Source organism: Nymphalis io, chromosome 9 (genome assembly GCF_905147045.1).
Source record: "Nymphalis io chromosome 9, ilAglIoxx1.1, whole genome shotgun sequence".
Lineage (NCBI taxonomy): Eukaryota > Metazoa > Arthropoda > Insecta > Lepidoptera > Nymphalidae > Nymphalis > Nymphalis io.
In genome coordinates this window covers 9,054,844-9,079,627 of record NC_065896.1, presented here as the reverse complement: position 1 = coordinate 9,079,627, position 24,784 = coordinate 9,054,844, and the positions used below count along the sequence as shown (strand labels likewise).

Genomic DNA, 24,784 nt, shown 5'->3' with positions numbered 1-24,784 from the left:
TCGCCACCGGGACCTCTCTATGGTCGCCAACCAGCACGATGGAAACCAACCCAGGATTTTTCGCAAGTTGGCGGGGCAGCCTAATTGGGCCCGGCGCCGGCGGTGCAACGTGCTTCGGATCCCGCTAGCGGTATTCTAGTAAATTGGTATAGATTACTACAGTCTTCAAAAGCAGTAAAAAGTTTTTCTTTTTCTAGTATTGGAATCTATTGGTAGGCACATTTTAAATCAATTTGACTGAAATAGTTATATTTTACAACTTTAGATATTATATTTTATGGTAATGGATATGCATCTAAAATTGTAAATCTGTTGATAGTTTGTGAATAGTTTACCACTAAGCGTTTTCGGTTTCGTTGTCGGTGTAGAAGATTTGAAATTTGACCGTACCTCATTTCAAATCTTCTGCAGTTTCCATTGATACAGCTTGATTTAAAGCATCATCCAAAGTAATTGTATTGTACTCCAAAAGACGTTCTCGAATTTTCTGAGATGTAATGCCAGCAATAAATGCTCCTCTAATTGTCTGCTGTTCATGTTCTTCAAAGTTTCAATGCTTTTTATAGCATCTTCATAAAAATTACAATCTCGAATGTATAAAAAATAGTTGGAGCTAAATGATTTACCAACATCATCAACTTCATAGAATCAGAAATATTAATAGTAATTTCTTCGAACAAAAAAATTGTAAACGTAAATCGCCAATGCGTCCATTTTAAATCAGAATTTTTAGAACTTGGTCTACATCAAAACTGTCAGATCGGAGATAGTGAGATATCGTGGCTTGAGAAAAAGAATGTGTAGTATCGACAATATTATCTTAAGACATATTTTAAGTTAATAAAATTGATACATAAAAGACAAAACCAACTTAACTTGGCTTTATTAATTTAAAGAATTGTACATAATAAAGTGACAATATATAACATTTGATAACATAAAAAGAATAGTATAATTCCTTTTAAATTATAGGTCAATAACACCCTTATTTATGCTTTTTTGTCCATAAAAATAAAACTTCAAATTACGCAAAAATCTCGGTTAATACAAACACGTATGATTGGGATATAATATCAATATGTAATCACCTTGCCTTTTTTAAATTAAACATTGCCATTAAAAGTAACCATATTAAAAAACAATAGCGCAAGAAATTAATTCCGTAGTGGAATTAAGAACAGAAAGTTCAAATGTCTATGAAATTTTCTCTTTGGTTAACCCCGCTTTTCCATAGACGGTAGACTACAAATAGTTTATTTTTAATCTTTAAAAAAATTGAAAGGCTTTATTTTGTGAATTGTGTCCGTCAAGAAAGTTCGAATTTTTACGAATTTCTTAAATTTCATTTAAGAATACTAAATTTATCTTAGAGATAATAGAAGACTTAACAAATTTGCTATGATAAAATGCTAGTTTAATAATAGTTATACATTGAAGTAAAAAAATGAGCAATAATTTAGAGACTGATAGATCGGTCACAACTGGAAAAATGTATCCAATCGATTTAGCACCTCAGAAAATAACTATCGTTAAGAGCATGACGAATTCTGAGGTAAAAATGGCTCATCTGATATCGGGACAGCCTAAAACATCTAGCAGTACTGGGTCTATGGGCTTGATGCGTACTGCTGCTCAAATTATCTCTCCTGGCGTTGCATCGCAGGTACTATAGCACTTAATTATTTTTTTTATAACTTAGAGTCAATGCGTCATAATTAAATATATAAATAAAAAACTATAATTTTAAGCCACATTATTATAATTATAAATAATAATTAGTTAATATTCTTTGAAGAAAAAATGATTTACATATTTTAATTATTCAATATTTAATTTCAATTTAATCATGTACCTAAGTCATGACATCTACATTTTTACTATGATTTGTATGTTTATTAGTATTATATTGTTTATTGAAAAGGGAAATATAAACTACCTTACCAAATAATTTCTTGTAAATATGCACCACATAATATTATGTAATATGTAAAACAAAGATTTCTATATTTAAAATTATAACAATTATATTTTACATTATTTAAACATTCCTATTGTTGCCTATTATCATGAGCGAAGAGTATATATTTAAATTTATTATAATTTTCTAAACATGTTATCATATTCAGTAACAAAAAATATTTTTATATTTCAGCCCCAGATGATTGTAAGTGGCTCGCCATTACTACAGGGAACACAAATTGTTAGCCAAGGATCACAACTGATAGGGCAAAGCTCACAAATTATATCTCAGTCTCAGTTAATACCTAGTGGCCAAATCCTAAGTCCTGGTACCCAGATAATCAGTCAGGGGACACAATTATCGGCTCAAGTGTCAAATGCTAGTAATACAGTATCAAGTAGTGTACAATCAAGCAGTGTTTCTGGAAATGGTGCACAATTATTGAATGTAGGCAGTTTAGTTAGTGGAGCTGGTAATCTAGTAGTAAGCTCTTCAGTACGTACCATACCTCCCAGTGTAAGGGTATTACCGCCTATGCCACAACAAAATAATAGACCAGGTGAGATACGTCACTATGTATAAGGACTGTAAAAAAAAGTGTTATATTGTAAGTGTTATAAGTGAGCAAATAAAAAAAATTGTATTATTAAATTTTAAAAAAAAGGCTCAGCTGTAATAATTTTATGTGTAAAAAATATTATTAAATTATATTTGTAATTTTTAAAGATATATTCATAGGGAAAATACCATACCATATAAATTAAAAATTAATACAAAAAAAATGCTTAATTTTTGTAGTCCTTTTTTTTAAGATATTCAATATTGAGAAGTTGTAAAGTAAGGAAGCTTAATTTTAACATTACTATGCTTGCAGGGTTATCAAACATAAATGTGAATAATACTGGTGGAGTTCTGGTCAACAAAGGTGTTACGAGTCATGTTCCACGTGGCCTTGCAGCTGGTGCTTCTCTTGCAGTGAGACCTGTAACAAATCCTCAACCTGCAGCAAATCAAGGTTTATGCCAAAATATTACATAGATTAAATAATATATATATGTAGTGTTACAACAAAATAACTATGCTTTATTAATTCAAAGGTAATATAGTAAACTTAACTTATATCATGAGACTATATCAAATTATTTTTAAAATTCAATTCAAATAATTGAAAATCCTGGTAATTGTATATCTATTTTACAAAAAACAAAAATTTTTGAAGCATTTTCTTTATGAAAGAAGTCTTATAACTTGTATACATTTTTATTGTAATTTCACAATATTTTTGTATCGTATTGGCACACTTCTAGCTTAGTTTAAAAACTATATTTCATGCAAACAAAAAATAAGTCACAAAGTATAAATCTGATTCATCAGGTTGAATAAAAATTCATTATTTTCCATTAAATGACGTCAAAAAGGTGTTATTAAAGGTGGTGCGTGGTCGAGCGGCACCCGCGGCGGGCGCGGGCGCGCGCTGGTGTACGGCTGTCGCGCGCGCTCCCCCGCGCCCCGCGCCGCGCCGCCCGCCACCCTGCCCACTACCACTGTGCTCACCTGTAAGTTTTACTAGTCATTGAAAAATGTATAGCTTTTATACATAACATGTCCTTAATGATTATAGTGAAAATTATTTGAAATAATAATAATAATATCCTGGGACATTTTTCACACACGGCCATCTGATCCCAAATTAAGCTTGTACAAAGCTTGTACTAAGGAAACCAGACAACTGATATACTACATATACTACTTTTCTTTTGTAAATACATACTTATATAGATAATAACACCCAGACTCAGGACAAACAGACATGTTCATGCACACAAATGTCTGTCCTGGGTGGGAATCGAACCCACAACCTTCGGCGTGAAAGGCAAGTGTCTACCAACCACGCCAACCGGCTCATCGAATGAAATAGAATTATTTTTAAAATAATAAATTAAAAAAAACAATTAGCCAGTGGAGTGATATCGAGTACAGTCCGCGGCCCGTCACCTCGGACACCAACACCAACGCCACCAGTGTCGACCGCACCGCGACCTTTGCCGCTACTTCAGAGGAACTACCAACCAGCCAAGGTTTTTTTTTTGTTTAGATTAACTTTAAGTAAGCCGACTTACTAACTTGAAGTAAGGAATGATAAATGCTCATCTTTGCCATAAGACACTGGCACTTCAAGAGAAGTCTAAAATTAAACCACTCGTTACATCAGCAAATTTGCTGCAAACAATGGAATTGATTTTTTGTCTAAAATGGCGTCGGTATATTTATTTTTGATAATATTATCACATTTTAACTATTCATTTCTTTATTTTTTTCACCAAAAGCTTCAAACCCTTTTTTAATAGTTCTTATATTGTTTTAAATGCCTTAGGTTGTAGGAGTTGCTAGTGTTGGAGTCCGAGGTGTAGGTAACAGTGCACCGCCCCAGCTCTATTATGAAGTACCACGTCCTGCGCCCCACAGCATCACATCACAGCAACAGCCGCAGCAACACCAGCCAGCACTTCAACAGCAACCACAGCTGCCACACCAACATCCTCGACCACTAACACCTTACGCACACGTGCATACACAACCCGCGCAAGGTAATTACGTGATACTGTGTTTTGAGAAATTGTTTCTTTAAGCTATAAAAAAAATACCAAAGTAATAACAGCATTTTATGGAAAAATATGTCCATGTCTAGGAAAACATAAGCTTGTTTTTTAAAACACATTTTTTACACACACATATCTTTTTTTCTTGCTGGATCGAAATCTCATTTACGCGTTTCTCCCACATGAAGTGGGGGGGTATGTGGATCCCACCGGTATTTAGTGCGTCGGAATAGACACTAAAAAAACGGGTACCGCTGTTTTCCGAGGTCTGTTTGGGAGGCGTCCGTGACGCCCCAACGGTTGGCTCGCCTACGCGGGCCATAAAAGGAACCCACCTATTCCCTGCTGCGGCATAACACTTTCGCAGAAGGAGACCATTTCCAAACAGCACATCACGCTATAGCCGACTATAGCCAACACCACCCCCTCGCAGCACACTCCGTCAGCGTGTGCTACCCAGCGACTCAAGTGTTGGCGGATCGCCTCCACAGTCGGCAGGTCTGCTAATGGCGACGCCAGGTCTTCTTTTCGTCTGCGAATCAGGGCTCGTTGGGCTGGAGCCGTGACTCGCCTCACCTTCGCGGACCCGATCACCGCTTGCCATGGCCTCCACCCGGAACCGGTACACTTCTGCGAGCATCTCCCCCGGAAATCCCAGGGCGGATCACTCGCAAGAAGTATCGCCGCCATCCATGACGATAACCATGTATCGCCCTCACCGCTATGACCCTCGGTGGTGTCTTCAGAAGGGCCTTGTACTGAGTGGTGAGAGCGGCCACCCATATATGTGAAACGTATATGGCGCCGGCATTATGATTGCGGCCCTCCCACGTTGCCATAGGCCGCCAAGGCTGCAGTAGCGTTGATGAGCTTCGGGCCCAGCTGGACAATGTACTTACATATCTAAACTAAATATCCCTTACACATCATTGAAATGATTTTTATTTAGATCCATGGAAGGGTGTGCAGAATATACTCAAAACTGTATCTTATATACAAAATTTACTTAAACTTGTCCCATTTTTGCAAAATTTACGAAATATGTCACATCTACTCAAATCAAATGCATTTGCATTATGCATAAATATTCTTATTTAAAGTAAAGTTTTACATTTGTTTTATTATTTTATTTTAGGAATTTTTATTATTATATAAGATATTTTTGTAATGGAATTGTTGAGCAAATATTTTTATATAAGAATTGTCTTCATTTCTTTTAACAGTAAGTGTTGTGAATACTGCTCAAAGTCTTTCCGAGACACGTCAGACGCCGGCATCCGTCCAGAACTCTTCTATTTTACCTCGACCTTCTATTTTGAGAAAAAGGGATATAGACGGGTAATAAAAATTCTTTTTTTATACTAAGTGTTAGATCACCTTAACCAGGTATAGGTTTATTTAACTTTACTCTGCCTGCCATTGGAGTACAGTATAGATACTTTAAACCATAAAAAAATATTTTGTTGTATAATTTAATTTATTAACTTGCTATATTGAGTTTGCTAGGTTGAATTGAATCATAGTGACGGGTAAATTAATAATTATTTTACTATCCAGGTCACCTACTAAAAGCCTGTCACAGAGCACAGTAAACAATGTTACAACAATCGTCAGCACAATCGGAAGTGTCGGCAATATCAGCAACATGGTGGGCCAGGTGTACCGCTCGGAGGGCACGGGCTGGGAAGACGTGCCGACCGGCGCTGGTTCTGGATCCACGACAATCTCTGCGCCCTCCTCGCCGGCGCCAGACCTCGACCCGGACCCTCCCACGCCGGAGCAGGACCTCTCGCCGAGGAAAAAGCCAAGGAAGCAAATGTTAGTCCAATAATAGACCTTTGCCATTTCGTTGTTCATGCATGACAATACTAATAACAATAATCTAAAAACTATCTCAGCTATCTCATGAAATAATTTCAGTCCAATGAGACAAGTTACATGTATAACAATAAGTAATTTTTGTTTTGAACTGAAAGAGAATATACTCTATGCCAATGAAAGTAGGAACAAATAAAAACAAACCGTAATTTTATATATTCCAAGTGATTTGCTGATAACTCCGCTATATCATGCGCTATAAAAAGTTCTTGATTAATATATCTTTATTTGTGTATTACAAATAAAATATTTCAAAAAAGCAAAATAAAAAAAAAATATTTCACTTATCTAATTAAATCCACTTTAATTTTACTTCCGAAAACACTTTTGCCGACATTAATGACGCCATTTTTCGATGAACTGACAATAAATATTAAGGTCTCGACCAAGGGCGTTCGCTAAACGAATGGAGAAAGAATGAATTTATACAGATAAAAATACTTTATTTAAGTTTTGTCACAACTTAAATATTTGCTTATTAATTTGTATAGATTATGGAATATGAAATATTTGTAAAATATATAGAAAGTTACATAACATTCGATAAAGATATTATTATATATAGTAAGGTAGGTAACGAAAAAAAAATTTTTTTTAAAAGAATTACTTAGTTTTAAAGAAATAAAAAATTTAAAATCTCAAAATATAGATTACTTTTATGACTAGCAGTAATCAATTTATAGTCTTGAAAATAATACAAGAGTAAAACCTTCATCTCTGATCTTTCGTATCATGTGCACGGGTGGTTATTCGGAATTGCCAAAAGTTTTTATTTTTTTACGATCTGGCTTTGTTTAAATGGACTGTGATTGAAACGGCTTTTGTATTTACGGCCTTTTGCTTTTGCCTACTGACTTTTATTTTGCCTTTAACACGGACTAAGCTTATTGAACATTATTATTTCAATTTAAAATTTAAGGTAAGTTTTTAATTTAATTACATATATATTTTTCAAAAATTTGAATGCTAAAGAATATATTTCAATCTTGTTTATTTATAGTTGATAATCATTTTGGGTAAAATATAAAATAAGAGTTTCCTTTGAAAGATATTCAAAATATAATTTAATCGAGATCTTGTATTATAAAAAAATACGTCACAAAATATTTCTTGAAAAGTATACTTTATTATTAAAACATAAATTCATGTTTCTTTTTATTGGGAATATAATCTAGATTAAAAGAAAATGAAATCTATTCATTAAAAATAATTTCCTCTTTTTAAGCTAATAAGTGCATTGTAATAAAAGAGGACGAAAAAAATTAAATCCTTGATACGACATTTGACCCTACCAAATTCAACTAAACCTAAATTTTTGTTTAATTTTTTATTTTATTTTACATGCAATCCATATAACATATTATGTCTATTAAAATTTATATAAAATTACATTATATTTAAAACAAATAAAATATATCATTCCATACTTAATCATTCATTCATTAACGCACTCATTCAATAATTTTCCATCGCTAGACTAACTCAAATGTCATGTCAATTCAAGGTCAAAGTTATTTATTTACCTTTTTCCCTACTTCCATTGGAATATAGTGTACAAATATATATTTCCTTATAATAATTGATGTATATATTATATATTTCTCTTTGCAGACTAAGTAGTGAAGTAAGACAATGCGATTACCCTTCAGAAGATGTTCTTCCTTCACCACCACCTGCGGCAGCTGTACCACCTTTACCAAAACGTATGTTTGTTTATATGTGTAGTACGTAAAGATAAACAAAAGTACAACTTTAAAGATATATGTAACATATAATCTTTAATTTTACTAGTAAAAAAAGCATTGATTTTTTTATTTAAATAACAAATGATATATCATTTGATTTTCAATTATTGTCTATATGCATATATAAGATATAGCTCGCAATGAAGTGTATCTCAAATATTGCCATAATACAAAGATCCCTAAATGTAAATTTACACATCATTTCATTGTTTCTTAGTTCATAACAAACAGTGAAAGCCATGCCAACATGCTAATGAAGCAACATACATCGAAGGAAGAAATTACCACTGCTTCACAAATGTACCAACAACTGCTTGCCGTACACTCCAATTTATTGGCAACCCACCTTAAAAACCAAAAACACGTTGGCAGATATATGAATATTTTTATTGAAACTAGTTAGGTTTTATGATACTAATAATAATATAAGTATATCCAAATTGAACATGTTTGTAATTGTAATTTGTTTTGTAAGGTCCATCACTAAGCTCCACATACGTATGCGGATGGCGTAGTACGGATCGTCACTTCACGCGTCCGGCCGACGTTCGACGCAAAGAGCCACGCGCCAGAGACATTGTAGCCATTGCCAGCCAGAAGCATGTCCTAACCAGCGCAGAGGGCTGGAAAGTTCATCACTTGACAGCACAGATGGATGACCTAGTCAGTAAATCATTATCAATGTATATTGTAATATGGATTATGGATCACATAAATAAAACTTAATTTAGTTAAGTAACTATTTGTTATTTCAAAGTTGCAAAAACGAGTTATTTTAAACACTGCATGTAAGAAAAATACAATGATGACTTTAAAAAATACAACTGTATCCCTGCACTCCACGAAAACGTGTGTGTGGCTAATTATGTGTGCATTAACTTAGGATTGACTGCTTCGTTGGTCTAGTCGCTAGATGTAAGGCCGCAGACTCGGAGGTCTTGCGTTCAAATCCCAGGTCGGGCCAATAAAAAGTAATTGAGTTTTCTGTCGAAAAATTATCAATAGCAGCTCGGATTCTGGAAGTTGGAAGTATGTACCCCCGTGCCTCGGAAAGCACGTATGTAAAGCTGTTGGTCGTGCGTCTTAACTCTTTCCGGTCATGTTGGATTGCCGTCCCATCGGATTATGAGATTTAAGGGATAAAGAGTGCACCTGTGTTTGCGCACACACTTTTGCACTATAACATGTCCTGCGCAGTTGGCTAATCTCTCTTGAGATTGGCCGCGGTGGCCGACATCGGTCTGGAAGACTATGATTATTAAACTTAGGATATCACCATACTTTACATATATGGGCTGTTACTTTTTTATTATAATTAAGTAATGTGAATAGACTTTTAACTTTAAGTAATAAATTATTATTGTAACAAATAATTAATTTGAAAACAAATATCAAAGTGCAATTATAGAAACTTTAACTAATATTTGACTGTTGCAGGTATCTCTGGAGGCGGACGTGGGCGAGCAGCTGTTGGGCGTGCTTCGCGCGCTGGAGGCCGCCGCCTCGCGCGCTCATTCGCCTATTCATACCATACAACACACGCTGCTCGAACTCGTTAAGGTTAGCAACTTAGCACTCCACAAAAACCTCATCTATAAAAAAGGGTTTTCAAAAATCAGTCATAAAAAAACTGAAAATTCAAATGGTGAGGATTTGGACAACTTATTTGTTATGAAAGAAATAGCGCGCGTCAACTTCCGACGAGTGCGATACTATATTAATAGAAATACATTTAATGTATTTAATGTACCTTATTATAATTATAAAAGGAAATCATTCCGTTCCATTTACAATAGAAAATCACAAATGTTTGCATACTTTGAATATTCTTCTGTAGAACCTTAAATTAATGTAACTTATATTTTAATTTTCAGGGCAACAAACAACGCAGTAACATAGTTTGTGAAGGTATTCAAGAAGCTCGCGAGGACATTCTCCGCGTGTTTAAACACAGGAATTTTGTATCTGATATTCTAACGCGTCAAGCTGACAAAAGATGTTTCAGGAAACATCGGTCACAGTCATAGCAGAAACGAAGAAGTAACCACAGACACAAAGTCAAACGATCTTAATTTCATATCAAAAAATGAAATTATAGAGATTATTGAGATAGATGCAAAACTTTTTGCTAGTAACTAATATATAGTTGAGTCTATTGTGGTTGTTAAATACACTTAATATAGTCTTAAAAATAGGTAAATTTATTGTCTGTAAATAGTGTAAAGAAATATATCATTTAATAAAGATATAATGATGTCAAACTTTTCTATTTTTGAAAAATGCCTTGAATGATATGCAATTTGTGTTGTGATGTTATAATACTAATTTCGTATGTAATATAATATTGATTGATAGTAGATATGTTGTTTTATTATTTAACAAACTCATTCGAAGAATGGTATTAATATTCGTAAATTTTAACAATAATGTTTCTCAGTTTTACTGCCATTAAAGTATCCGTACCCAAATGTATTTCGTCCGTATGCTTCACGTCTCGCATCCAAATTGTAAATACAATAACGAATAAATTTCAACGGTAGTTGTTTGCACTTTTCGCCGGACCTTTAACAAATAACTGAATTATTTGTTGACTTTTACGAATTAAATTAATCTAACATTGAAAGTATTTAGTTATTTCCAGCATTGTGAATTAAACAGGTAAGCAAAGGACAATTCAGTCAATATGTTACAAATAAATTTCTAAACATAATAAAATTGTAGTAACTAATTTTGACAACCCTCCGGTGCGTGAATCTAGTTTCGGTTTGGACACAGTGGCATCGCCAGCCCGTCACACGAATTTTTATACGGCTTAGTTTCACTGTATTACCTTAGCAGTGAGTGTGTTCAACAAAACAATTGTAAAATATGCGCCAGTAATACATGTAACAATAATAATTGTTTTATTGTTAGTAAATTATGATTTACGTCAGTAATTAAATGAGCTCAAAGTTACTAAATTAAATGTGCTAGGTTTCTCCAAAATAATAAAGTAAATCTTGATAAACATAAAAAGAAATATGATTACATATTATACTTAAAAATTATGCTCTTTTTAACTATCGTTTCTTATTTACAAAAATTCTAAATTTTTTTTTTTTTTCGGATTGTTTAATACTGGTGGCCTTACTGGCCTCTACAGCGTCACCGGGCGGGATGGGCGAGTTGAACTCAGCCAGATGTTGGGAGCCATACAGGGCTCAAGAGAGACGGACGTCCTAAGGGTGCCTCCTGTGAGGCCGGACCTCGGCTTAGGACGCCGTTGAAATCGGAAGGGAGGGACGTGTGCATTTTAAGCGCCGACATACACCTAAGCGTTGACGGGACGTAACGTAAGAGGGTCGTCGACCCCGCCGGCGGGGTCGGTGTGTGTCGTTTGTGTTCCCTAACAAGTGCATGTTGGCAGCGGTGAGTCTATCGACAGGATCGAGTAGGACGTGCTTAGGTCGCCTACGGGTCCTTTTAGGTAGCTCTAAGGGGCTATACATGCACGCCTTAGAGATGAGCGGGTTAGCGTGTTGCGACGCTTCATCAAAATATCTTATAGAGAGGTCTTTGAACAGTCTGGCTATTGATTCTATTTTGAAATCTTTATGTAAATCGATATTACGCATATACCACGGGCAGCCCGAGGCAATGCGTAGAAATCGATTCTGTATCGCTTGTAACCTAGCTAAGTTATGAGAGCTCGAGTGAGCGAACACAACGCTAGCGTAGGTTAGTATGGGGCGTATCCCATTTTTGTATATTGTTACCTTATGTCTAAGGCTCAATTTACTATTCTTGCATAGCATCGGGTACAATCTACTTAAAACAAAGGCGGCTTTGTTTCTAATGTGTTCTATGTGAGGTCGAAACGTTAGTCTCTGATCTAGAGTGACTCCTAGGTATTTGGCTTTAGTTTGCCAAGGGATTTCTTTGCCGTACAGTTTTATTGACTCTGGTCGGCGATTCGGTGTCAGAGAAAAGTACACTGCTGCACTTTTCTCGGGATTGACTTCTATTTTCCATTTCCGGAACCACACACCTAGTGTGTTGACTGCGGATTGGAGTCGTGTCTTGGTGACGGCGGGGAAATTCTAAATGGGTAGCTCTTAGTGCACACTATGTTATACTACTTAGCTATTTATATTGTCAAAACGACGCTTATAATTGAAGCTTTATTGTAGTTTCTCTGTCTACGTAAAAATATGGCTAAGGCTTTCCAAACCGGAACAACAATTATATTAGAGTAGTTAGTATATACTTAATAAAAATGTAATGGTAAATGATAATCCTGGGAACTAAGATTTTATACGTCCTTGTTCCTGTACGTAAACAGAGAAATTAAATTAGTTTCTCTGTCTACGTTCCTGTAGCTCTCAGGCTTCCTTACTCTACTATTGTATTGCTTTTTTGACTTATTCTAGCTTAACGGCGAGACACGGGCCCAATTTCTCGAAAATTGCTATTGTAACAATTTTTCACTAAAAAATGTAACAAAAATATAAAAATAAATTCCGATCGTCATACGACTCGGTCATATTAAGACCATAACTCACACATCAGTTGGTTGCAACTTGTAAATCAACCAGATTGACGATACCGAGACAACAATTTGCATTAAAAATTAATTATTAATCACATTAGATTTTCCCCAAATTTGATTTTAAGTATTTCATTATAAGACATAGATTAATCTTTCACTTGACAGTCTTGACACTTCGACGTATCAAAAACAATACATTGTCATTTGACATTAAGCAAGTACTTTTGGGAAATGTATTAGATGTCAAGAGAAATTATAACCTACTGTTTTACCTTATTAGTTAAAATTTAATAATAACTTACAATGGCAACAAGTCGATTAGAACGAATTGGGACTATTTTTAGTAGGTAAGTAATAATAATTCAGGAACAATACGTTATTACCTTGGGCAATTACAATTTATAAATAGCTTATTCTCTTTTCAAAGATAATTTTAAGCGGGAAATTATACGTTTACTTTATTGTAATTATTACATTCGTTTTATGTACAAAACATCGGCAGAATTCCTATTTAAACATTACAAATTACTATAAATTCTAATACTGGAATAGTATTGTTTGAAAATGTCAACTCTTAAAAAGTCTGCAAAATCTAAGTTCATATCAGAAGATTTAAGTGATTTTATAAATGAGTCTGAATTTTTAAATGATTCTCCAAAAGCCAAGAAGCAACAAAAACGACAACGAACTGAAACTGTTCTAAAAGATAATCAAAATCTAAGTCTCCATGCAAGTGTCATTAAAAAGAAAAAAATAAATGAAGGTGTTGAAGCATGTGGAGAATCACGACAAAAAATATTAAATGTAATGAGCCAACAGTTAGAATCAAGGTAAGCCAATATAAATTTAATAACATATACTTGTTATTTATTCAATCAATACATTATTTACTTATTATATTTATTTTCTAACATTTACATTAATACTAATTTCTTTTCAGAAAGCAAATAAATGATAATTTACTAAAAAGTTTGTCAGAAGTTCTTACTCACTTTGAGACTGATTATAATGCCTTAAAAGAAAATGAGCAAAAGATAGAACACCTTACTGGATCATTTATGAAATGTATACAACAAGCTACAGCTGCACACAAGCAAAAACTGAGAGCTTTTAAAGAAATCCATTCTACTTTTAAAAAAGAGCAAGTCTTTTTCTCTTTATGTTACTTTTTTTTTCGTTTTTAAAATTTATTTTGAGCATGCATATTTTAGATGTGAAGAAATGGAAGCAGAACAAAAAGCTGAAGTGGATAAACTAGGAGATGAATTGGAGGAGGATATAAATAAGTTGAAACAAAAATTGATATCAGAAACAAAGCGTAACGGATGGGAAACATTGCGGAGATCTTTCCTTCAAGCTATGCAGAATGATTTTTAAAGTTTCTTTTGATAATAGTTAATGTGTTTTATTAATAATAATAATTATTAAAGTGATTCTCAATTTCATTGTTTTATTAAAAACGTATAACTCAGTTCTGTTTAACAAAAGAAATTAATCATTATTTTTTGTTTTAAAAATGATAAACAATGGTCACAATTTATAGAACATTTTCAGTGTAATAAGTGGTTGATATTTCTTGTAATGTAAAGGCCTCACCTCACCTTCATCACATCACCATCACCTTCACCTCACCATCATTGCCATATAAAAATAAAGATTTTTCTTTTAATAAAATATCTTTAATTTTTTACTGAACAATATTTACTGTTTCAAAAATATACACTGCAAGCCAAAAATGTGGGACCACCACATGGTAGGAAGATGAAATTAATATGTGTATATAAATTAAGTGGCATTTAGCATTAATATTTTAAACACATTTTTCTTCAAAAACATACTAGTACTACACTAGTCGGGAGTGAGCAAGCTATTTATTGTTTGTATCTATTGAAATACTGTTCCAGATTTGGTGTTAAAATTTCTGCATATTTTCTTAAGAGAAGTTCCTTTCATAAAAGTACCATTGGGCTGAGATCTGATCTCATTTTATAATTCCTGCATAATTTAAACTGCTCTAAACAGAATAATGATATTCTGGTGAAAAATGAATCAATTAATTTTAACCTGGTGGTAGGAGCCATTTGCTGGAGAATTATATTCTTATACTAATCCTTCTTTCACGATTTATTTGATTCGTAAAAATTATCCAGTTCCATCAGTCGAAAGGCAACTACCATGCTTGTCCCACCATCCAGTGTACTACCACACTGTGTAGCTATGTCGAACGCAAATTATTTTTGAGTTCAATATTTTAAACTACGATTTATCAGTCTAAAGAACGTTTTAAAATCTTTAGTTACATTTTGGTGGATAAGAGCCTATATATATAATGCTTCCGTTTTTATTTGTTTTATGGCTATAAGAGAAGTTCTCAGACAGCAAAGTAATCAAAGTTATACGATCTTGAGCTATCATGTAGACAATAAAAATATTGCCTTAAATTTGAATAAAGCACACAATTAATAACAGGTACTTCCTTTTAATAATTGTGCATTGCATTATTTTAAACCTCGTGAATTTTGCAGCATCTTGAAGATTTTTCATGAGGAATAATTAATTACTACTTTATTTTCAGAGCTGAGGGTCTACTTTTGCGTGGAGCGATGAAACCAGATGACAGACCATTATGGTTTGATATTTATAGAGCATTTCCACCTACAACGGAACCAAAATTTGCAAGACCAAAACCGGAAAACAAGCCCATTAGACAAATTTTATATAGAGAAGATGTCCTCAGAGCGTATGTATAATATGATGTTAATAGTTAAAATATTGATATAATATTTTACGCTGTGTTCAATTTGTGTTCTTACATCTGCTTATTTTTGTATTCATAGGAAATTTCACGCTAAAGGTCATGGATTAAGTTCTAACATGCTTAGTTTATCCGAAACACATACAAAGAGGCTAATACTAAAGTACGAAGAATTAAAAACTAAGAGTATACCAGATGAAGAATTAATTGAGAAATGCGTCGAAGCTGTCGGTAGTGAGCGACAAATAGAAGCTACGAAAAGTACAACGAAGAATCCCGATTCAGTATCTTCCAATGTTTTAGCTGAAGCTAATCTTAAAACTATTTTCAAAGAATAAGTGTTTATCTATGTCTGCATTTATAGTTGTTATAGTGTTTAGTGTAGATATTTTAAATGATTCAATTATAATCATTTAATAAAAATAATCTATCCAAATCCATTAAAACAAAAACTAAAAAAAAGTGTTTTAATGCTAAATTCAACTTGTATATATTTTTTTAAATATTGAAATAAGAATACATTATATTTTATGTATTAATGTTTTCAAATATTGCCTACGAGATATAGTTTGTTACGCAAGTTACTGTAAGTTCCACTGTATCATTGAGATCCTTTGAGGTGCCTTTTTAAAATACCTATTTATTCTTCACAAATCACTTACTGTTTACATCTCTGGAATTTGTCCTAATTTATACATGTATTAAAAATGTAACTGATTGCTGTGTGTGTGTGATTGTATATGGAATATATACGAACAAAACTATTATTGGGGGCCTTTATCATCGTATTAGAATGATTACGCAACAAAATGATTCTTATAATTTTTTTTTGTTTGTCTGTGTGTTTGTGGGCGCTAATCTTTGAAATTAACTGATTTGGGTGCGGTTTTCACTAATGTATTGTGGCAAACTTCACTTAAAATTTAGTGTTTGTTTTATTTCAATGATGGCCTAGTGGTTAGAACGCGTGAATCTTAACTGACGATCGTGGGTTCAAACCCGGACAAGCACCACTTAATTTTCATGTGCGTAATTTGTAATTATAATTCATCTCGTGCTTGACGGTGAAGGAAAACATCGTGAGAAAACCTGCATGTGTCTAATTTCATTAAAATTATGCCACCTGTGTATTCTACCAACCCGCATTGGAGCAGCGTGGTGGAATAAGCTCCAAACCTTCTCCTCAAAAGGGAGAGGAGGCCTTAGCCCAGCAGTGGGACATTAACAGGCTGTTAGGGTCCGTTCACACAGACCGGCTCGGAGAGCATCGGCCTGCTTTTTTCTTTTCACACAGACCGGGTCGTATACGCTTGGAATTGGCCGGAGCGGAGCCGCCAACTATTTCACATCGACCGGCTGGAAGAGATCTGAAAGCGGGTGCGAGCGAGAAAGAGCACGCAAGCGGAGCCGGTCGGCTCCTTTTATTACTTCACACGAAGCGCGTTCAGGCATTTTTAATGACAAAAAAGGTGCAAATGCAAAAATAAACTTTACTACAATCACTCAAAACACTGTTTCCAACGTGATAAAAATCTGCTCTCCTCTCCGAGCCGGTCTGTGTGAACGGACCCTTACTGTTACTGTTTTATTTCAATCGGTTTATAAACAAAAAAGTTATGTCTATTTAAAGAATCATGTCGAACATTTATTCGTAGCATATTCGTATTATTATTTAGGCGTAATTGATATATTCGTTAAAAAATGCTATAAAATAAATAATCAGATGAATTGGCTGAAACTTTAGCTACCTATAAATAATAGTCTATAAAATAATGATGATTGAAAGTTTATAGAAGTTTAGGTTAGGTAGGCTTATTAAAAAAAACTACATATTATGGATTTAAAAATATATGTAATATTATTGCTATTGCCCACGGTTTCACCCGCGTATAACTTAAAGAAATCACTAAGGGCTACATACACCTTTTTTATACGTAATTATTTCTAGGAGAGATAGGTCACCTTTGCGCCTTTTTCCTTTTCGTAGTGTGCTTAAGTACTTGTGTATTAATTATACAACATTAATGAATAATAAACCCTGCCTACCTACAAATAAATCATATTGTTTTTTAAATAATTTGAGCAATGATTCTAACAATAGCTATATTTCAATTTTCAACAATTATACTATTAACAACCTTTAATGAGGAAACTCTTACTACCTATCTTGTTTATTTAAACTTATCTATCTGGCCGAAGCCACTGTGGTCATTACTATAGGCATCGAACGACGATTTAAGACTTATTCTATTATTATAAAAATAATTGCATAATTTTATAAGTATTACGTTTAATTTGAAAGAAATAATTTAAAAAAAAAAATCATTTTTAATTCATAGTTACCTTCCGTTCCGAGCTATGAACTACTTACCGTGTATTAGTAATCATTATCTTATCTTTAAAAGATAAGCCATCAACCTCTGAAAAAAACACACCTACATTGCAATATATTGTCAGTTGGGTGTACCCTTTGCTTATTTGTGAGTGGTGAATATAATTAATTCGAATTAAAAATGGGACAAATGAAACCAATCTGGTTTTATCTTGCTGTGGCACTTGGTAAGTACGTCAGGAATCACTGTAGAGCACTTCTACTAATTAATAAATTTAAGAATTATTTTTTCTATGCGCAATAAAGAGAATAGTATTTTTTACTATTGTAAGTGTACTACGTACTTTATTTAAGACATTTAATTAGTATTAATATGCATTTGGGTGAAATGAACGATCTTTTTTTTATTTAAGTGTGTTATGAAGTTTACTGATTCAGGAAACAGAATATATTTCCTAAGTTGGAAGTCTACGTATATAACCTTACTACTAATAACATAAAAATCATAAATGGCGTATTTATTTTCAAAATTATTGTGAAACTATTTACTTTACAGTCATTCTCAGTACTCTGACACATGAAGTCGACGCTAGAAGAAAAATACTTCGAGGTAGACGCGTGATGACGCGAACATACTATCGTGAGTCATTTGTTGTTTTGATATAAGCATCTTAACAATAAACACTAATATAAATATTTATTGTGAGTAAATATTATATAATAGTTATGTTTTTGAATTTCGACCACGGCGCAGGATTACTATAATCTACAAATGTGAACGCAAACATATATATCATTTATACAAAGAAAACCCCACTAACGTTATTGGATAGATCATCCGATTCATTCCGATTTGAAATCAGGACCTCGGGATATGCAGCATTATTATTTAGCCACTACGCCAACAAAGATAGTTGGCAAGTAGAATAGTAGTGGTGTTTTGTTAACGTCATATAAACTGTAACATTTGATATAATTAAAATGGGCACGTTTATAAATTACTTTTGTTTGCTGCGTCGTGAACCCACTTCATACCCAACGACGATCAACAAGATCTTATATTCTACGTCTACTTTTTTATTTTCATATGGATAAAAAGTAATATTTTTACAATTTACAGATGGAACTGCTGTACCCGCATGGGCTATAAGTTTGATGGCAGGAATTGGAATGTTAGTTATTGGAGGCGTATTGTATGGAATCATGAGGAAACTTGTTCTTGCATCTGAAACTGGTTCCCTTAACACATACCAACCAACGTTGCAAAACGATAACAGTGTTTAAAAATATTTCATAAATATCTTTATTTTACTATTTTGTTTGTATTTTGTGTTAAGAAATAAAAATTAATATTCAAAGTTAGATTTATCTTTATTATCTGTAAATACAATTGGATGTAAGTATAATAGACACTTCATTAACAAAATCATGTAATTTTTACGATATTTTTTATAATCTGTGATACGTGAAATTTTAATTAGTTAATGAACTGCTGTCATTTAAAACTCTCTGCGGTGATACTTGTCGGGATCAAAGTATGAGGTGACAACAACGCGATTACTGAATTTTCGACCCGTAAGAGTTTGTTGCGCTTTCTGGCAATCTGCGATGCTATTGAATTCGACGAATACCTGTGAAACAAAACATTGAACATATAAGTAAATATAATTATTATAGCTTAGAAATTTCAAAATACGTAAAACTAATATACTTTTCCACATCCAGGGACTTCCACGCCCTCAATTGGCCTTGGAATTTCTATACTGCGCACACAGCCATACTTGTTACATTCCTCCCTGAAATTATAAAAAAAATATTAATAGTAATTCTTCACAATAGAAACATCGTAGCAGTATTATAGTAGCATAAATTGTAAAAAACTTTTTAAAACTTGACAAAAGTGATTAAAAAAGAGGAAATTTCGAAAAATAATGTTAACATTCATATTTAAAAAGTAATATTTGTTGCATCTAGACTACATCTAGAATCTGCACACAACTTTGATTGAACTAGTAATTTGCTACAAATATTTACTGTCAAGTCATAACACTGATGTGTCAAGGTACTTTAATTTATTTAAAATTTAATAAATAACACAGCTGTCAAATTACAAAACCTAGTATAAGAATTCCTTTTAGATTTGATATTTTAAGTTTCACACAGTAAACAGTCCCTTTAATTGGATAGCTAATTATGATGGATTTTCTGTTCTAATTTCCGTCATACAGAAACACTTGCATTTCATTTTCTTTAGACGGTTACTCAAAATGCCTTGATCGAAAAACTTTACATTCAGTCGTACAAGCCACGAAACACTAGTTTTTTTATGTAAGACGGCCAAACTGACTACCACCGCCCATGGACAACTGCAACACCCACCCGAGGGCTTGCGCGCGCAACGCACCTCGTTGCCGGCCTTTAAGGGTTTATATACCATTAGAATGTACGTGTACTAACTTGATGTCCTCGAGGATGTCCTCATACTCCTCCTCGTCGCGCAGCTCGTCGGGCGTGACCATGTTGAGCAGACACAGCACCTCGGTGGCGGGCCCCGCGCCGGCCAGCGTCAGCCCCGCCACCTGCAGCGTCACCGGCGCCGCGCCAGTCATCGCTGCGTGCGGATCACGTTATACTTTATATGTAGAGTTTGTGATAATCTGGCTCTGAACATCGCCTTCAATAATCGGTTTTCATTATACAATACAATTAATACAACAAAAATTTAAATTAAACCTTATTAATTTTAACATTTTACAGGAAAATTATTAAGACGATGCAGGTAAAAAAAAAACAAGTATCATCACTTATAAAAGTGAATGTTATTTCTGTAGCCTTCAAATATTCTTTCTTGCATTAAAATATTATAGGCATATATTTTCGATCTTCTTAGCTGTTTACATTAAAATTGGTACAATTAGTCAATAACAATATTATTTTTAAAAAAAGTCATAATATCATAAATAAAATATTTTTCTTACATTTGTAGATAACCTATTACCATTACCTGGGTATATATTTATTTACTTTTCAGACTCTAAGCAATACCACAACAAATATACTGTCTACACTTGTAACCTATTTTAAATTACTAATTACAGTAATCTAAAATGAATACCTATACGTTTATAGTTTTAGTCTTTAAATCTTAATGTATTTATGAGTAGTGAAATAACCAAAACCTACCTAAAGTGGAGTTCTTGGCTCCAATACTCGCGCGTTGAACAATTAATTTCTTATCACCCAGCTGCATACCATTCAGACCAGCAATGGCCTAGAAGATTTTTCATGAGTAAATTCGTTCTCTTTTTAAGTATATACCACCTTAATACATTATTATTTTAAATGTACCTGATCAGTCATTGATATATCAACATATTCAGCGAAGGCATAGCCCTTACTGAGGCCTGTAGATGAATCCTTCACCAAGTTGAAGGCTCGCAGCTGGCCAAATGACATCAGGAGTTCCTTTACCTGTATATCAGCACTGACGTTAAATTGTGAAAAATAAATGTGCTGTGGTTTTTGTATAAATATTTAAATATGATATAATAAAGACTTTCTATTCTCATTTGTTTAATTTTTAGACAACTTTGATAGTTCCCATTAACATTTGCTAAGCAAAGGCAGCAAACATATGAATTAATGTAATCTGACCTGTGTCTAGCCGCATGTTAAAATCAGATGTGAACGGAGGAGACTTGCCTTGGCGTGCCGACGTCTCGTTCAAGTACAAGACGTAAAGATGAGAATGAGAGACAACAGTGACACGCGGGCCGCGAATGTGCCAAATCTAAGCTAGGGAGGGGCAGAAAGCAAACTATATCAGTGAGTTGTTTCAGAATGTTTCGAGCGTGAATGCTCACGCTCATCCCAGATAGGGTACCTGAAAATTCCTGAAATGGAAACAAAAACGCGGCTCACTGCTGGCTCCACCGTAGCCCTGTCAACTGTTGAATCTCGCCCTGAAATGGCAGCGGCTCCTAGTTCTATGATATGGGAACTGACTAGACTGACTATCCTAACTTGTTATAGTTTGTGTCCCTAACGACTTTATTTTTGTCGATTGTGTCTAGGGTGTTTGCTCCAAAGGCACAAGATAACTTCCAATATTGGTTTGCCAGAACGATTTGGATTTGGAATCATATTACTAAATGAGTTTCCTTTTGAAAAGAAAGATGGATCAAGTGCGATTAATGCATGTATATTATTACCCCCGATAAGAATAAACTTCACCGAGAATGTGTTAATGTGGACTTGGTACCGACCTGTAACACATAATTTTAAATATAATAGCCAAATTTATTAATTGTTTTCGACCGAATACTTCCGTATATAGTATTTTATTGACTAACATAAGATGCTGGTGTTGACAGTGTTTCTTATTTATTTTTTTGTATTTTAATTATTTATTAGAAGTATCAACATAGATTAGTTATTGTTTTAAATATTATTATAATATATTTTGATGCTGAGTTCAGTGTTTTTTGTTTATTATTCATAATACACAAAACAACTACATATTTTAGAACATATATTAGCAAGTTTCTCTTTTACTTTTTGTGAAAGAGCCTTGGGAAAGTCACCATTTATAGGTAGTCATTTACTACCATACTTATACCCTTTTCCAATTGAAAAAGGATTAAAGATAAACAAATCTTAGATTTACACTTATTCACTGTGATATGCTAGGTCTGCTGTATATACAAACAGATTAATTATATATTATACAATACTATTCCACTTAACTAGTTATAAATACTTTTATTTAACATTCAAACTAACGATTACAACCTCGCAGACATTAAAAATGCATTTTCTCATGAGTCCATAGTGAACATACAAGATTTCGTCTAATGATATTTCGTCAATCAGATGTCAAAGTTCTTTATTTGTCTTTACTACTCTTATTGGAATAGGCTATACAGTCATTACTCCCAACATAAGGGATTAGAGGATATTTAAAGCAGCACAATATAATACGTGCATCATTTTCATTTATTTAGTATTGTATATTTGAATAGTTGTTATTACTTGAACTTTTAAAGATTAATGTATCAATAGACAATAAAATTATATTGATATTTCTAAATTAAATAAATATACCAAAACATTAATAAAACATAAAACCCAGCATCTTTGTTTGTGCATTAGATATTATTTGAGATTTTTATTTTTAACGTGCCTACTATATTATCTATACCTAATGTTCTCAATATTACAAGAGTATTAATTTTTTTATTATACATATTGTCTCGTTTTATTCCGTATTAACATTAAGTTTGTTTACGTTGCTTTTGAAATAGTTAGTTTATCAGATTTTTGTTGATTTTTTTTTGTCAATTCCAATGAGTTACGAATAATTAATGAAATATTAATTAACTTGGATTATTTGACATGTTAATTTCAATGTTGAAATTGCAATGCACTGATAAATATTAATTCGTATAAGTCCTTAGCTCTAACGTCTCCTTAAAAATAATTTACTTAAATTTCTAATTCAATTTTATAATGTGAATGAAAAGTAAGAAAATGTTTATACGCAAAATCGCTGGCTTTGTTTATGAGTCAATTACTAAGCAATGTCTTATACAAATTAATTTTCTCAGTAAGATATTAATTGCAACGATAAATAGAACTTACTTGATCTTCATTCAGATAGTTAGGCAGACCACCGATAAAAATTTTGTGTGGTGAATCTGGAACTACAGTACTGATAACACCAGCTAAAAATGAATACAACTATTACTATGATTATTTCACATTTCTACTAAAAATATCTTATAAAATACATTAATAATGTTAAGGGAAACTAAGATAAAATATTGCTTAGAGTCTAAGTTTCAAATTTAAGCCAGGTATGTAATATATAAATATGCCTATATACATCTATATAATACGTAGACTTACCTGGGACATTTATCGCTGGGTTTTCTGTGCCGGGCATTGGTTGATAGTCGTGCGGTCGCCGTATTTTTAAACTCTGACCTTTGAAGTTTATGCCATCAAATGCCATGGCTTGTGTGGTTTCATCAATAGATCTGAACTCAAGGAATGCAAAGTTTTTATCTAAATTAATCTGGCACGCAAGCACTGGGTTACCAGCTGCTTGCGCTAAGCCGGAAAGATGCATCTGTTGATTGAAGAACTCCATCGTTTCCTCTTCAGTAACTCCAAATGGTATGTTGCCTACATATAACCTACGTGCTTGTCGCGTTATTGTTGAACCGACCACCGGCACTGCTGCTTGTGGTGTATCGGCGACTATATTTGCAGGAATCTGTCCGGCCGCTTGCATTGCTTTATATTGTAATGGAGTAATATGTTCAAATCCAGGCGGTGGGACATCCCAGTATAAAGAAGGCTTGCGTCTGCGTGATCTTTTTGACGGCGACCTGGATTTGCTCCTTCTCTTTTCTCGGCGTTCTCTTGAACGAGAACGTGAGCGTCTTCTTTCTCTTGAACGTGTTCTGCGTCGACGATCTACGAAAATAAATTTACGTTAAAAATGATGAATAAAGTAAGCAATTTGATAATAGATCTAAATAAAAGTGATCATATTTACCTTTGTCTTCACCCATTATTCTAAACGGCTTAAAGTTTGAATAGTATTAAGAAAGTGGCTTACAATTAAGTAAAACACACTCAAAATGGCGTCGATTGTCGAATAAAGTTTTTGGTTGCTTCGAGTTTCAACGCATTCTCTCTATTGTCAATTGCCAGTAGGTAGGGATGTGCAATCAAACAAACATCTACTAAACGGTAAATCGATTTAATCGATTTTTTAACGACTTATAAAAATTGTGAAAGATTATCTGTATTTATGCTTAAATACTAGTTTTATGTACGGAAACAATTTATAATTTAATTTATGTAAGAGATACACAATAAAACCAGCCTAATATACACCCATACTAAGCCTAGGATTTGAAAAATAAAGAACTGTTAGATCTGCAACACCGGGGCTAATCGAATTACAATTATACCCA

The 24,784-nt window shown here is 33.4% G+C and overlaps 5 protein-coding genes across 6 annotated transcripts; 4 read left to right on the top strand and 1 right to left on the bottom strand.

The window, feature by feature from the left end:
- The first annotated feature begins 1,273 nt into the window (after nt 1-1,273).
- Nucleotides 1,274-10,444, top strand: LOC126770515 (protein piccolo). Of its 2 annotated transcripts, none has more exons than XM_050489934.1 (12): nt 1,274-1,663; nt 2,153-2,519; nt 2,835-2,975; nt 3,391-3,516; nt 3,917-4,038; nt 4,335-4,548; nt 5,784-5,898; nt 6,118-6,378; nt 8,050-8,141; nt 8,659-8,846; nt 9,621-9,743; nt 10,058-10,444. In XM_050489934.1, the coding sequence occupies exons 1-12, from the start codon at nt 1,445-1,447 to the stop codon at nt 10,208-10,210; spliced, it is 2,121 nt and encodes a 706-aa protein (XP_050345891.1). In that variant the 5' UTR covers nt 1,274-1,444; the 3' UTR covers nt 10,211-10,444. The 2 variants fall into 2 exon arrangements, with proteins under 2 accessions (XP_050345891.1, XP_050345890.1); XM_050489933.1 differs by having other exon boundaries at nt 3,379-3,516.
- Nucleotides 10,445-12,916: 2,472 nt separating this feature from the next.
- On the top strand, nt 12,917-16,165 carry LOC126770670 (28S ribosomal protein S23, mitochondrial). Its single transcript, XM_050490179.1, has 3 exons — nt 12,917-13,058; nt 15,287-15,451; nt 15,549-16,165. The coding sequence occupies exons 1-3, from the start codon at nt 13,015-13,017 to the stop codon at nt 15,802-15,804; spliced, it is 465 nt and encodes a 154-aa protein (XP_050346136.1). The 5' UTR covers nt 12,917-13,014; the 3' UTR covers nt 15,805-16,165.
- Nucleotides 13,102-14,097, top strand: LOC126770657 (uncharacterized). Its single transcript, XM_050490165.1, has 3 exons — nt 13,102-13,541; nt 13,652-13,852; nt 13,923-14,097. Exons 1-3 carry the CDS (start codon nt 13,276-13,278, stop codon nt 14,086-14,088), a joined length of 633 nt encoding a protein of 210 aa, XP_050346122.1. The 5' UTR covers nt 13,102-13,275; the 3' UTR covers nt 14,089-14,097.
- Nucleotides 16,166-17,872: 1,707 nt separating the features above from the next.
- Nucleotides 17,873-19,160, top strand: LOC126770683 (uncharacterized). Its single transcript, XM_050490194.1, has 3 exons — nt 17,873-18,025; nt 18,355-18,438; nt 18,919-19,160. The coding sequence occupies exons 1-3, from the start codon at nt 17,980-17,982 to the stop codon at nt 19,080-19,082; spliced, it is 294 nt and encodes a 97-aa protein (XP_050346151.1). The 5' UTR covers nt 17,873-17,979; the 3' UTR covers nt 19,083-19,160.
- LOC126770578 (splicing factor U2AF 50 kDa subunit) lies at nt 19,151-24,504 on the bottom strand. The gene is made up of 8 exons (XM_050490042.1): nt 24,361-24,504; nt 23,706-24,278; nt 23,439-23,521; nt 21,147-21,269; nt 20,982-21,069; nt 20,256-20,409; nt 19,510-19,594; nt 19,151-19,429 (listed from the first exon to the last, which is right to left on the bottom strand). Exons 1-8 carry the CDS (start codon nt 24,374-24,376, stop codon nt 19,298-19,300), a joined length of 1,254 nt encoding a protein of 417 aa, XP_050345999.1. The 5' UTR covers nt 24,377-24,504; the 3' UTR covers nt 19,151-19,297.
- Nucleotides 24,505-24,784: the final 280 nt, after the last annotated feature.

Coding starts and splice junctions, on each gene's coding strand:
- LOC126770515 (XM_050489933.1), top strand. CDS start 1,445: ATGAGCAATAATTTAGAGACTGATAGATCGGTCACAACTGGAAAAATG. Junction 1,664..2,152: donor CTCCTGGCGTTGCATCGCAG/GTACTATAGCAC, acceptor TTTATATTTCAG/CCCCAGATGATTGTAAGTGG. Junction 8,847..9,620: donor CAGCACAGATGGATGACCTA/GTCAGTAAATCA, acceptor TGACTGTTGCAG/GTATCTCTGGAGGCGGACGT.
- LOC126770670 (XM_050490179.1), top strand. CDS start 13,015: ATGGCAACAAGTCGATTAGAACGAATTGGGACTATTTTTAGTAG. Junction 13,059..15,286: donor ATTGGGACTATTTTTAGTAG/GTAAGTAATAAT, acceptor CTTTATTTTCAG/AGCTGAGGGTCTACTTTTGC. Junction 15,452..15,548: donor AGAGAAGATGTCCTCAGAGC/GTATGTATAATA, acceptor TTGTATTCATAG/GAAATTTCACGCTAAAGGTC.
- LOC126770657 (XM_050490165.1), top strand. CDS start 13,276: ATGTCAACTCTTAAAAAGTCTGCAAAATCTAAGTTCATATCAGAAGAT. Junction 13,542..13,651: donor AGCCAACAGTTAGAATCAAG/GTAAGCCAATAT, acceptor ATTTCTTTTCAG/AAAGCAAATAAATGATAATT. Junction 13,853..13,922: donor CATTCTACTTTTAAAAAAGA/GCAAGTCTTTTT, acceptor TGCATATTTTAG/ATGTGAAGAAATGGAAGCAG.
- LOC126770683 (XM_050490194.1), top strand. CDS start 17,980: ATGGGACAAATGAAACCAATCTGGTTTTATCTTGCTGTGGCACTTG. Junction 18,026..18,354: donor TTATCTTGCTGTGGCACTTG/GTAAGTACGTCA, acceptor TTTACTTTACAG/TCATTCTCAGTACTCTGACA. Junction 18,439..18,918: donor GATGACGCGAACATACTATC/GTGAGTCATTTG, acceptor TACAATTTACAG/ATGGAACTGCTGTACCCGCA.
- LOC126770578 (XM_050490042.1), bottom strand. Junction 21,070..21,146: donor ATATATCAATGACTGATCAG/GTACATTTAAAA, acceptor AAAATCTTCTAG/GCCATTGCTGGTCTGAATGG. Junction 20,410..20,981: donor AGCCAAGAACTCCACTTTAG/GTAGGTTTTGGT, acceptor ATCCGCACGCAG/CGATGACTGGCGCGGCGCCG.